General features: G+C 43.2%; 2 protein-coding genes across 2 annotated transcripts; one reads left to right on the top strand and one right to left on the bottom strand.

The window, feature by feature from the left end:
- The first annotated feature begins 1,220 nt into the window (after positions 1-1,220).
- Positions 1,221-3,689, top strand: slc25a4 (solute carrier family 25 member 4). The gene is made up of 4 exons (XM_012818899.3): positions 1,221-1,425; positions 2,142-2,628; positions 2,766-2,906; positions 3,074-3,689. The coding sequence occupies exons 1-4, from the start codon at positions 1,315-1,317 to the stop codon at positions 3,229-3,231; spliced, it is 897 nt and encodes a 298-aa protein (XP_012674353.1). The 5' UTR covers positions 1,221-1,314; the 3' UTR covers positions 3,232-3,689.
- Positions 3,690-6,127: 2,438 nt separating this feature from the next.
- On the bottom strand, positions 6,128-13,192 carry cfap97 (cilia and flagella associated protein 97). Its single transcript, XM_012818912.3, has 6 exons — positions 12,979-13,192; positions 11,038-12,400; positions 10,539-10,631; positions 9,843-10,156; positions 7,253-7,418; positions 6,128-7,140 (listed from the first exon to the last, which is right to left on the bottom strand). Exons 2-6 carry the CDS (start codon positions 12,383-12,385, stop codon positions 7,022-7,024), a joined length of 2,040 nt encoding a protein of 679 aa, XP_012674366.2. The 5' UTR covers positions 12,386-12,400; positions 12,979-13,192; the 3' UTR covers positions 6,128-7,021.
- Positions 13,193-14,012: the final 820 nt, after the last annotated feature.

Below are 14,012 nucleotides of genomic sequence, written 5' to 3'. Positions count from 1 at the left end.
CATTGGATTGTGTCAAGATAAGTTTTGAGCATAATTAAAAATGACCTCTTTGTTTGTGTCTGTACCGAGTTTATCAGAAATGGTGAGATCAACTCTGCAATCTTCTCTCTCTCTCGTTCACTCTGAGCGCGCACGCTCAGAACTGATTTACGGCTGCAGAAATGCTGGAGTGGTATTCCAAGTCCAAGAGGCCATTGAGGGCACCTTAACATTAGTGTAGTTCCCTTTGTCTTTTTATTACAGGGCAGGCGTAGATAGTCATTGTTTTGGAGAAGGTTATTAACCCGCCACAGTAGCTGAGGAGAGCGTGCCACTGTAGCCAGGCAACAGACGTATTTGTGGAAAACGTAATGTTGTGCAGAATGTTAGCACATCATGCTGCTCCAAAAGCTTTGTTATCAAACGGGAATGTCCAATCATCCAACTTGTAACACAAGCAACAGCAACACCTTGGAAACCAGAAATATATAAACGTCAGTGGTGACGCATGTATTATTGGTCACACAGTCTTATGATGTGGTGCAGGTAACGTGGACTATCCTATAGCACAGAGTATCTTGAAAAAAATATAATGTGGACTCCAGTAGCCGCTTTTAAACGAGTTATGAAAGTTTAGAGCCAGCTCTCAAATCGAAATATGCTGTTCAACAATTCACTACTTAATTCATATTAAATCTTTATTGATAGATTTAGATTTCAGTTGCACTTGATAATATGTGCAGTTATCAATAACGAAATCCACAATTTAATAGATTCAGCAGGCTCAAAGGCCTACTGAGGCTGGCTCAAGGTTGAATGCTATCCAGTTGTTTAGATAACCAAAACATGTATTGCTAATTGCTAATTCATATTAATATTGATGTAAAAACGTCATTTGTAAGTTATTTGCAATTTCATTGAACATGTCAAGAATGAATTTTCATAGAATGTTAGTCTATATTACCTAAGATTATGACATAAGATTGTTGCACATTGGTCTCTTAACAATACAATAGATAGAGAAAAATCCTTCATTAATATCAAGAATGAATGGGAAAAGGTTAATTTGTCCTTTAAACGCCCCCAATACCTTAACCTCGAGCCCCTCCTTTTAACATGGCGAGGGACTTGAACTCTCACCTGGGATATTTATTCAAGGACGACTCTCTGTTCGGTCGTCCTCATATCCATCACTCCATCCTCTCGCGATAGAGAGGAGATATATATAACGAGTAGAAACGAGCACTCGTCCACTTGAAGGGAAGTTGGGTTTCCTTAAGGGTCCGTCGAAGCACATTCTGATCTTGACCTTAAGGTGAGGAGAATCCAGCAGTCATGTCGGACGCCGTGATTAGTTTCATGAAGGATTTCTTGGCGGGTGGTGTCGCCGCAGCCATCTCCAAGACCGCCGTTGCTCCTATCGAGAGAGTAAAACTTCTGCTGCAGGTAAGGCTGAAGTTTATTTGAAACTTAAGTTTCCTGCCAAGTCAGCTGGTGGTAAATATGATATTCTTGGGAAGCTAATGTAACTACAGTTGTTCATACATTCATTCTAACAATAAACTTTGTAGGTATAGGATTTCTACAAAAACTTTCATATGCGCATGTCATCTCTATTTGGACATCTTTGAGGTGCTGAATCTGGTCGCTATCCAAGGTGCTATTGTTATCAGATTTCCTGCAAAAAAAGAGGAATGGATGACGGAGTGGTTTATATTTCTTCCTCTTATTGTAACATGTAACAGTACGAATTCAAAACGTCTGTTGTGGTGCAAGCAATTGTCCTATCAGTTTGCTTTGAATTACACTGTTGTTTGAGCCCTCGACTTCTTTGATATATCAAGGCATCTTGAAAAGTCTTTCCAAGTTCAGACATCCACGTGCCCTGATCTGTAAAAACGTGCTTGCAGAGAGATGTGATATTTGGTTTAAGTTTGTTCCTATAAATAACCACAGGCATGCAATTCAATACTTTCACTCCGCGAACAAGTGCAGCTTAAGGCTGCATGTGGTCTGTACCAGCGCCACTTTTAAATGTCATACTACAAGCACTGAAAATAAAATGAAGACGTACTGGATATGTTCGCAAAACTCTTTTCTTTCATACCACTTCAAGCTCTTTCATTCTCTCTGCCCCCTTTTGTTTTTGCTCTGCTGTGCAGGTCCAACATGCCAGCAAACAGATCACAGCTGAGATGCAGTACAAGGGCATCATGGACTGTATTGTCAGAATCCCCAAAGAGCAGGGCTTCATTTCCTTCTGGAGAGGCAACCTGGCCAATGTCATCCGGTACTTCCCCACCCAGGCCCTCAACTTTGCCTTCAAGGACAAATACAAGAAGGTCTTCCTTGGTGGTGTAGATCAGAAGACACAGTTTTGGCGCTGGTTCGCTGGTAACCTTGCATCTGGAGGCGCAGCTGGTGCCACCTCCCTTTGCTTCGTCTACCCACTTGACTTCGCCAGAACCAGGCTTGCTGCCGACATCGGCAAAGGCAATGCTGAGAGAGAGTTCTCCGGTTTGGGAAACTGCCTTAGCAGGATTTATAAGTCTGATGGTCTCAAAGGTCTCTACCAGGGGTTCAATGTGTCGGTACAGGGCATCATCATCTACAGAGCAGCCTACTTCGGTTGCTTTGACACAGCTAAAGGTAAAAGGGCGCCAGATGGACTACCAGGCCAATATACATAGCCTATAACAATGACATTTTTCATTGACGGTATTGGATAATAATTATCCAGAGGCATGAGCATGACGAAAGGTATTTTACTCAATATCTTCTTACAGGTATGCTGCCAGACCCCAAGAACACACACATCATCATCACCTGGATGATTGCCCAGACTGTCACCGCGGCTGCTGGTATCATTTCTTATCCCTTCGACACAGTCAGACGTCGTATGATGATGCAGTCCGGACGTAAAGGAGGTAGGTCCAGAAAACTTAACGTCATATGTAGGTGGGCACAGGCTCACAACACCACGCCTTTTCCAGCTGAACTAAATGTATGAAATCAAATTTAGTCATGGAAGTTACACACGTACTAAATAAGTGTTCTTGGCATTAACTCTCATTACATTTGTTCATTCCATCAGCTGATATCATGTACAAGGGCACAATTGACTGTTGGAAAAAGATCGCCAAGGATGAGGGTACCGGAGCCTTCTTCAAGGGAGCGTGGTCCAACGTGATCAGAGGCGCGGGCGGCGCTTTCGTGTTGGTCCTGTACGACGAGATCAAGAAAGTCGTATAAACATTCTAAGAACCCGCGGACCCTTGTAATGCCACCTATGTCTAACGTATATGATACAGTGACTCCAACCGGGTATGGTTGTGGGGTAGATGTGTATTTTGTTGAGCCAGCCAAAGGTTCTTCAGGTCACACTGGCGTGGCTATGATTGTGTCATGTCTCCCCTGAAACCTCCATGTATATATCCTACCTGCCAGCCAACTGTAAAAAGCACCGCTAATCTTTTAGAATAGGATGCAACAAGTCCTGACTGGAAGCTGAATTAATCTATTTCCCCAATTAGCTGCAAATCTATGCCAAAATGAAGGATTTCCTGAATTCTTCTTGGTTGTTCTTTTGTCCCATAAACAATATTTCTTTCAAGGAATGAGATCCTGTATTGAACGTCTAGCATTTTTTGTGGTGTATTCCACCTGATAAATGTTCTTTTAATAAGAATAAACCTCAAAAATACGTCTTACTGCTGTTCTCCGGATCTTTTGTTAGGTTTGCAAACATGCAGCTTACATGAAATGCATTCACACTGGTAACGTTATTGGCAGTAATAGCTCAACATCTCACTATCTCTTAAGTATGACATGATAGTGACTCCTGATAAGATGGATAGGGGCTGTGGTGGTGACAAAGGACACTGCCTAAACTTTGAGAAGAGCATATCTTCAGAACCAGCAAATGCTGTCAACACACTGTTAATAACCACTGGCACAGCCACAGTAGAGTAGAGATAACAGGGGGGGGTATTGTTTAAACTGTTTTACAATCTTCCACACTGGGGTAAAGCAACAAGAAGCTTAACTGAATAAAAATGAAAAACAATGTAACTCACAGAAGCACAATATAAAATCTACGTTTCCACTTCCACCCAAGATCACTGATTTGTTGGTAATCTTTTCACCAACTTTAAGTTCTTGGCTCTGAAGTGCTCGACTATGCCACCTTGGGCCTTTCACACCAACATATACAGGATGTCAAACCAGACCTGTAACAGAGACAAGCGGGCTCTCACAAACAAAAACTTTCAAGTGATGACGGAGAGACGAATAAACTAAAGGGCTGAATTGTTCTCACAGCTGGGGTAAAACCACATCAGGCCACAACAACATAAGCAGCAAGAGGGAAGGGTAATGGCTGCCACCAGAAGGCTAGGGGTCAGGCAAGAAGCAGCTGTTGAGGGGGTTACCTGTCCTGGAAGGGGAGTGAGACCGACACACCATCTGTGCTCTTGACTCTTGACGCGTCCACACACAAACATAACACACCTAGCCACAGATACTGCAAAAAGGCATGAATGGCCATACAGCTGCATGCTAACAGTGGAAATAAACCAGGAGCACATACCTTTCACCAGCAATAGCGAGAAAGAATGTGGAAACCCAGAGACCTCAGCTATCATACCTGGTGAGCCTGTTATATAGAAGTGGCACTGGCTAATGAATGAACAGCCACTGAGGGGCTACTTGGAGGCAAGGCAGATATAGATATACAGTTATACTGTGTGTGTTTATATATATATATGTTTAGATTTCAGCTCGACTTTCTAGCTTTTGACACTCAGGGCCTGTAGTCGGGCCTTTCCTATTCTGTCAATAGGTGCACTGACAAGAATCAGTGGAACAATGGGTCTTATTCATTGTAAAAATACATTGTTTTAACAAACTGCATTAAAATGACAATACATTCTACAAATAATTGAATTAAGTTAGACCGTGCAGACTTATAACTCTGAAGACTAACTCTGGAGAACGTTGTGGGACTTGAGCTTTAATTTTTTGTTTACAGGTCCAAGAGCATATGCAGTGTTTTTCTCTCTCTGCAGGCAGCCATGAGTGTGTTGTGTTTTAGGGGGAAATAAAAACACCAGAAACGGTGGTTAACATGTTTGTTGAACACATATTTGTAGGTGATCATACTAGCTAACAATGCTGACTTTGCGCAGCACCCATTGAAGCTCAGATAGTGAGTAGGCCCCTATTTACTTATTTTTTTCCAGATTCCATTTTATTTTTCTAGATCCGGTTTTTATCAATTTGACAATCATCACATTATATATCTACATAAAATATACTCAGGACATAGGCTACCAGAAGACTAACATTACCTTAGTTACACAAAACTACACTTTAACGACACTATCACCTGCGCTCATGAGAGTGACATAAATAAACAGTGAAGTGACACATTTGTGTGCAGAGCAAATACATTTTATTGTTTTAACCACAGACCCTGCCATGTCCAGCGACGTCAAACCTACTTCTCTGTGTTCTCAAAAACCTCCCAGATTCCTAGTGGGATGGTCCGAGTTTGACAAGCGTTCAGGTGTATTATCCCACTCGGAGGTCCGAACTTACCCATTTCCCAGTTGCTCATAAATGCACCATGTGATCAGGGACTAGTGCATATTTCTGAGACACAGTTATGCAATCTAACATGGAACAACTGAATACTTGGCATTTGCTCATAACTGTGACAATTATCTCAGAAATGTATCAGGCAAAACTGTACCAGCACAATATAAAATGCACTTTGAGGAAACGTCCACAAAATACTCTACTGCGTAACACTTAGCTAATCCAAGTGAGACCTCGGTTCATTCTCCTGCTGGCTACTACTACTACTACGCAAGCTGCTAGAGTTCGCTTGCTCTGCCGCATCCCAGAATGCAAAGCACTCCTAGCTACAGGAGCCGTTTAGCCCAAACTGGCTGAGTACACCTGGCAGTTGGGTCGGATCACGTTCCAACACATATGAACTGAAGTTACAGTACGAGAAGAGCATATCTTCTGTGAACCTATGCCAGCTAATGCTGTCAACACACTGTTAATAACCGCTGGCACAGCCACTGTAGAGTAGAGATAACAGGTGGGGTATTGTTTGTACTGTTTAAATTCCACACTGGGGTAAAGCAACAAGAAGCTTTATTGAATAAAAATGAAAAACAATGAAACTCACAGAAGCACAATATAAAAGCTATGGATCCACTTCCACTCATGATCACTGATTTGTTGATCATTTTTTTTACCAACACATCATACATAAATATTTATTTATACATATATATCTCTGTTCAAATTACATCTGTACGAAATGGGGCAAAAAAATCATCTTCAGCGTGGCTTTCTAGTTTTTGACACTAAGGGCGTTTTCACACCTATAGTAGGGCCCTGTGCAATCCATTACATTTTTTTTTACTGTTTTCTGTTACATTTTTTCTAGATTCGATATTAAAAATTTCCTCATCATCAAATCATATGTTGAAATCATATGTTGAAAACAAACCAGAGTCTGGAGCCAGAGTCCATGTAACCGGACTAAAAAGCATAGGTGTGAAAATACCCTAAGGACACACACGGCGTGTGAGTGGCATATAGGCACTATCTATGAAGCAGCACATAAAATGTTTCTGATACCTGAAGAAACTCAATTGGGCACAAATGCATATACAAAGTACTAGTCTGGTGTCTTTTCCTACACAATACATTTACAGATGTCTGTGGACTTTCACATTGATGGTAAATTCTACTGAAAAACAGGACGTAAGGCCAAATGAGGTTTACTCTGTTGATGTCAATATTCCTGTGCACATCTTTTGGACCAGTACCAAGATGGTCAATAATAGTTAGGACAAACTGGAAATGTACATCACCAGGAATGTTTTAGTGATACAGACATTTATGAACAGTGGCACTAAACTACATCTCCCTTGACGACTCCCTGACCTCAGGTTGGTCTATGAGAGTTTGGCATGGTGAACTCATCTCACCCAGTGGATGTCTGGTCGGTGGCCTCGGAGCCTTAGGACCAGGCAGGCCGAGGGGTGGTGCTCCGGCTGGGTTTGGTGGGGGCTGGGGAAGGGCGAGACCCGGGTCTGGGGCTGAGACGGACGCCTGCGCTGTTTGGCCTGGTGCTCTTCCCTGTGAGGGTAGAGGCAGGTAAAAGCACAGTATGAAATAAGACTACTACACAGGTTTACACATACAACATGTGCACACTGACAACAACACAAACATTTTCTCCATGACACACCCTGTGAACTTGCGGAGAGAGATGCTATTTTGGAGTGGTAGTGCTCAATGGTGGCGGTTGGGAGAGGAGTACAAATGTATCTGGCTTGGCGCTGGTAGTCGGCAAACTGCTCTGATCGTGTAATGCCTTTGCTGGGCTTCACTGACTCGAGCCTCTTCAGCAGTGCCTGCATGCAAAAACACAAACAGAAGGGGAGAACAGCTTGTGTCATTTACAACTTTACTGTTATGGGAACATAATACAAAATACACACTACTTTACATGTACTTTACTTTACTTGCTTACATAAGTTTAAGCCTCCGTTTCTCTTTAAAAACCTTAAACATGACTGCAGGGGATGGTTAAAGGTTTAAAAAATGATCATTCATAAATGGAAACAGAAATCATGAAAAATGCAAAGACTTTCACAATTCTTCAATATATTGCTGAGTATGAGAAACATCAAGGTTATGGCCCAAATCCAGAAGTGATTGAAAACCATAGGCTAGCATGTAAAAATAACTAATGGCCGTACACCAAAATGTCACGGGTATGGCCCAAATCCAGAAGTGATTGAAAACCATAGGCTAGCAGGTAAAAATAACTAATGGCCGTACACCAAAATGTCACGGGTGGCCTGAGGCAGCCACGTGGAAACACCTAAGTAAGCAAATACCCAATGCAAAAGACGGAGAGCGGAAAACAGATCAAAGGTGAACACATCCTCTCTAGTAAGGCCAAAGCTACACTGACCTTATCCACCATTCAATCTTCTCTGTTCATTCGGTACTTTAACAGCATACAGTGGTACAGTATATAGATGGGGATCCAATTTCAGTTCATGTAACTAAACCAGTAAAGCAACAAAAGAGGTAACTTTTAACGTGTGGAGATTTCTAACACCTTAGGTTTCTTTTGAATATAATGATTTCCCACATAAATAAACAACTGGGGTTCAGCTGACCAACATTCGCTGACCCAGCAGATGATAAAGGCCTGTGTGTTTGAAAATCAGAGTTTGAAATAAGAAATATGACAGGGAGTTTTATGAGGGTAGGAGATACCACCTTACTCCCACTGCTCAAAGTAAATAGCAGTCAACGGAGGTCAGAGTGTAGTGGCGGGTGAGACTGAGGGAGCGAAGGGGAGGAATAAAATGATCACATGAAGGATTTGGTTACTCCTTAAGACTAAGAATAGAGAGGGAGGGAAGATGAGAGAGAGTGTGAGAGTGTGTGAGTAAGAGAGAGAAGGTAGGGGGAGATGAGCCCCCAGGACAGGGAACAGTGTGTCCTTGCCTAAAGAACAGATTCTCTACATTACACAATAAGAGAAAAAAGGTTCAACCCAGCACTGAGTTAGCCCAACACCTCCATATGCTTCAGTACAGCTTAATGTTGCAACATCACAGTCTCAACAGGTAGCCTGTTCTCATAACTCATAATGCTGAACTACTACAGCACTCTTACTGACTTTCTTCAATGGCACTGAGAACTAGGCAAACAAAAATGATTTAGGAGCAAGCTAGAACATGAATTTAAAGTACTGATCTGAGGAACTGTGGCCTTGGACTGACATTGGTAATGGGAAATCAGTAACTTCCACTTTTATGTGAACATCATGGGGTAAGGGTGAAGTCTCCATGATGTCAAGCCAACAGCAGAATGCTGCAGTGCCAACCCCACCCTCATTGCCCAACCCTCCTCTCCACCTGCTGTGGTTCATCTTCACTGGCTGCCATCTCTGCTTTCACTCCCTGTCCCTGCTCTGGGTTCAGCCCTCTCTCTGCTATCTTAAGTCACCCCACTGACTGCCCCAAGCAAAGCACTCGACTGAGTTAAACAGCCAGGTATTGTACAAGACAGCACGTTGGCTATGAAGACTATGACGGATCAGAACACACAGGAACTGTATTTTCTATGCGTAATTGTTTCCTGTAGATTATAAACACCTTTAAAAGGAGAGTATCTATCATAACAATGTAGGCAGAGATTGTATTAGAGCACTGGGCTCCCTGGGAATTGAAACTATGCCAGGCTTGTTGTTAGCAACATGCCTTACCAACTGAGATACAAGAGCTACTGCATATTCCTGATACACCTGCAGAGTGACTGGGTATTCTGTGCATCAGTCAATGGTTATCAACTGGTTAACGAAATGAATCACCGAACCTTAGTATATTCTGACAGTTTGTTAGCAACAGTATTTCAGAGAACATATCAGAAGCAACTTCAATGCTGTTTCAATAGAAAAACAAAATCAAATCAGTACAAAGATATGCATCACTGGATTTTAAAACCTCAGTGAAAACGTTGCAGGGAGTGCAGTGAGTGAATTGTAGACTTGACCCTGCATTCATAGACCTTCACCCTGTCAATACCCCACCCCCTTCAAATGAGCAACAGACACAAGGAGACAGCGTGAGCCTCGTGCCCCGAGTCAGTCTTGACCACTGACATCAGCGTCATAGGATCAGGGACAGTGTGGAGAGAGCAGCTTCCTAGAAAGCTGGACAGTAAATGGAATTACTAATAAGGGGCATAGAATCGAATGACACTTGGAACACTGTGGTAAAAGACTACAGTAGTTGGCAGCTTCCCGTCAGACTCACCAGATTCTCTCTCTCTATACGCTTCTGTTCGCGCTGCCGGTTGACGGCACTGTGGTATTGGAGGGGGGGTGGAGGGCCGCTGGCCCGGCGCGTGCCACAGCTGGGCATTGTGTGTGATGAGCTGGCGCTGCCTGAGCGCGAGCGCCGGGAGGGGCGTGAGAGCTCCCGCAGCAGTCGCTGGTTCTCGCGGTCGATGCGCCACACATCTTCGTTTCGGAAGCTGAAGTTGCGGCGGTGTTTGCCGGGGATGTCGCCCTGGGTGCTGCCAACGCTGATCGAGCCGAACTCACGTGCTGAACTCACATGGGAGAGGGCTGCCGAGAGATGAAGTTAAAGCAAAGAGCTACAGCGCATAAATGTATAAATAAGTGTTTTAGGGTGGGTGCCATTTTAATTTAGAGTATTTAATAATTACATAATTAGAGTGCTTCAGGTGAAACATCTAAAGGATCTTCCATGTACTGCTTAAGACCACTTCTACCATACATGGCGTTTAATACATACAATTGACACTACACAAATGTGACATGCTGATTTTGGCTCTTCCATAGACTGAGATGAAATACCTGGTGGCACATGTTACGTCAGTTTTTTTACAGTATTTTTGAAGCTCTGGAAAACAGCATCCCCTACAGTTATACATGTGAATGTGCCTCTAATAATGCCTATGCTCTAGACATGGGCCTTTCCATTCACCTTCTTGGTCAGGGTCTCTGGGTTTATCCATGGGGTCTTCCCATGTCACATTCTGGTTCAGGGAACTGGCTTCTTGTGTCTCCATGCCGAGGTCTGTAGATAAAGAGTAATGAATGTTAGAGGAAGGCACAAGCTGGGACAAAGACTGGTGGGTGGCATCTCTTTCTGTTGTGATACTGGATCTACAATTTGGTCTAATTTTGCACCTGGAATATGATCTATAATACATCATGTCTTCTTGAGATACTGTGTATCCCAGCATAGTGTTATTATGTACTTTAATTAAAGTATGTAATTATATTTACCCTCGTAAAACTTGTATATGCTATATGACTGGGCAATGAGATCTAATGTAATGTATGTGTATAGCCTACATGTGTATATGTTCATGTATATGTGTCTGAAATATATTTGCTATTTTACACACAGACATTTTTAACATTGAAATGGTGAGACATTTTCACGACACACAGTTCTTTAATCCTAGGACTTCTCTCACCTTCTTCAGTTGAATCATCCCTCTTTGAACTGTTGTTAGCGTTCACATTTAGGTCAATGGTGACATTATGCTGCTTCGGGTTCTCATCAGCCCATGCAGGTGCTGCCGTTGGCTCCTTGGCTTTCACGACAAACACAGGTAGGTCAAAGGACTGGGCAGGGCTCATGTCAGGGGTGGAGAGTGGCGTGACGTCAGTCACTGTGTCCTCTGACTCCAGCACCGCTCTCTCCCTGCTGGGTGCCGAGTTCAGCCGGAGTTTGCGTCTGGGGGACGACGTAGCCAAGGCTGCTGGGGCCCTTCTGGGAGGGGAGAGATCAGAGGAGGAGCTGTGGCCCTCCCCATCGCTGCTGCAAGAGCTTTCTAACTCCGAGGAGGAGGAAGGGCGAGGGCTGTGCTTACGGAATTTCCCACTGGACTTTCTCGGCGTGCCCAGCAAAAGCTGGGGCTTATGCTTGGTGGGTGGGGGTTCTGGGGGTCTCTCTTCATCGCTGCATCCTGACTCTTCACTCCGCTGATATCCATCCTCATTGGCATCAAGATTGTCAAGAACATCATCATCATCAAGATCCTCCAGCTCCCGCTCCTCTTCTGAGGAAACTGTTGAGATGTCTGAGGGGCTCCTTGAACGAGGATGCTTGGCTTTCGCTGGGTTCTTTTCCTGACCAGAAGGAAGTGAAGACACACTGGAGCAAAGGCTACCAGTGCCTACTAACGACCTACTCTGGCTTTCCTCCTGGCCACTGTCCTCCCCTCCAATGTCTGAGCCATCTTGCTGATCGCTAGCGTTCGGAAAAACTGATCTATCTTTCTTTATCTCTCTACCACCTCCCTTTTCAAAATTAGTCTTCTTCATCTCCTCCACAGTTTCATCACCATCATCATTCACCAGAGTCTCATCTGCTGCCTTTTGTTCACAGGACATTCGTGAGGACACAGAACTAGCCTCCACCAGGGAACTATTCTTGCTCGTGTCAACACCCCTGTCTGACCCTGCTGCTCTATTCCTCTCTTCATTTCGTCTGATGCTCTCTGCGTCAGATGCACTCCCTCCATTCCAATCCTCCACTTCTGATATAGCACTTTTGATCTCCTTTAGGTCAATAAATGCATCCTCTACCTGAGAGTTGTCATCCCCTCTTTTATCCTCTTCAAGTTGATCCTGTTTTTGTCTGGCTTTAATTGAAAGCTCAGTTGAGAACCTTCCACCATGGGACACCACATCACTGACTGACCTTTGCTGCTTACTCTCTGCGTTATCATGGTCTTGATTCTTACCATCTTCACCATCACAGTCACTGTCAAAGAAGGAGTGGTCAACCTCCCCCTCCAATTCTTTCGGGCTGTACATTTTTTTAAACTATTCCTGTGCAACAAGTGGATCAAGGAGAGACAAGAACTGTCAATACTGTTTACACTAATATACCTAGGCTAAACATTGTCTTAGGCTTAAACATTTTCAAAAGGGTAAGGAAAAAGTCAACATAAAATGAAATTGCCTAAAGACAAGCATATCTTTTCTAGGTAGCCCCCCAATATAATATAATCCATTAAGAATGTTATATCCCCAGGATCCCCTGGTAACCTACTGGATGGATTTAAACTAATTTAACGTTAACCTGGCGGTAATGTCAGACAATGATTAAGCTATAATAGTAGTCAGAACACATAGCTAGGATAGCTGACATCAAAACGGATATAACTTGGCAAACTAGTTATATGCATCAGTGTAATGTTTGCTATCAACCTGCCATTTTAAGAATTCCAACCCTGCTAGGCTATTCTGACAATATAAGATGCCCATCCTCACCACCTAAGCTATGTTAGCTAGCTAGCAACGCTATGCTAGCTTGCTTTCCATCCTTAACCCTGCTTACGACCCAAATTAGCTAACTGTTAGCTGCCATGCTAGCGTGGCTAGCTTGCATAGATTTATCAACCTACCTGTCATTCACGTTTCAGATGTATGGCGCCATAGTGCTTAACGTCTTGAGCATATGAGTACATTAGCTGAGTGACTATAAAAATACTGTTTTTGATGAGTAAGTTATCTGTTACCACACTTCTGAACCAACAGGAGAATTGCCTGAGGTTAGCGAACCGGCTACTAGGTACCGGCTACTAGGTAACAGCTACCCACAGTAACTAAGCAACGTCACTTCCTAGAGCATACGAGACACATTTCACATTTTTTCCCAATGTTTCCAGTAGATGGAGCCGGCTCACTGTACACATTACTTTGAAAGGGCTTTTTAAATTGTAACATCCTGTGTGTAAAATAAATTGTAACATTTTCTGTATGGGGGAAAGAAAATCTCACCTGACACTTTTGTGCCAGCCTTTCCGACGAACATCAACAAGCAGCCTGCTATATGTTTTTATATACTGTACCTGCACAAAGAATTAGGCCTACAGCAAAATCACACCAAACAAACTCTCAACAACAGTTGTTATACCCACTTGCAAAACACACCACAGTCATAATATCATTATTGACTTCTCTTGAAAGAATGGCAAGAAATGAATATGCAAAACATGAACACTGTAGCGAAAGGAGCAGGAACCAAGCTCCTTATTAGTGTGGTCAAAACTCATCATCCACTTAGACTGATACAGAAGTCAGGAACAACCTTATGTGGGCACAACACACTGAGTAAGGGTGGGCAAATAAGCTAACAACAGAGAATCACATACACTCGATAACGCATAGCACTCAAAAAGAATAACAGAAATACAGGCAAACATTAACACAATAAATTAAAAAAATGGAACATTAAGCACAGAATTAAACATAAACCATTCTAACAGGCACATATGCACAGCATTCTGGGGCAAAGTATTACACTGAAACAAAAGTGCATAATCCCCTTTGCATGCTACATAGCTCTGAGCAGGACGGTCAATTCTTCCCAATGACCCAGGCAGGGGAGATAGGTTCACCGATGGACGATGGCCCTCCCAGGTGGAGAGAGGTACAA

The sequence above is a fragment of the Clupea harengus genome, chromosome 22 (genome assembly GCF_900700415.2).
Source record: "Clupea harengus chromosome 22, Ch_v2.0.2, whole genome shotgun sequence".
Lineage (NCBI taxonomy): Eukaryota > Metazoa > Chordata > Actinopteri > Clupeiformes > Clupeidae > Clupea > Clupea harengus.
Note: the sequence above shows the minus strand (reverse complement) of the source record. Positions and strands in the feature narration are given on the sequence as shown.

Excerpts from the sequence above, each read along its gene's own strand:
- slc25a4 (XM_012818899.3), top strand. The coding sequence starts at position 1,315 with ATGTCGGACGCCGTGATTAGTTTCATGAAGGATTTCTTGGCGGGTGGT. Across the intron at positions 1,426-2,141 it reads GAGTAAAACTTCTGCTGCAG|GTCCAACATGCCAGCAAACA; the intron begins GTAAGGCTGAAG and ends TCTGCTGTGCAG. Across the intron at positions 2,907-3,073 it reads GCAGTCCGGACGTAAAGGAG|CTGATATCATGTACAAGGGC; the intron begins GTAGGTCCAGAA and ends TCATTCCATCAG.
- cfap97 (XM_012818912.3), bottom strand. The coding sequence starts at position 12,385 with ATGTACAGCCCGAAAGAATTGGAGGGGGAGGTTGACCACTCCTTCTTT. Across the intron at positions 10,632-11,037 it reads GGATGATTCAACTGAAGAAG|ACCTCGGCATGGAGACACAA; the intron begins GTGAGAGAAGTC and ends CTTTATCTACAG. Across the intron at positions 7,419-9,842 it reads GTATAGAGAGAGAGAATCTG|GCACTGCTGAAGAGGCTCGA; the intron begins GTGAGTCTGACG and ends TTTTGCATGCAG.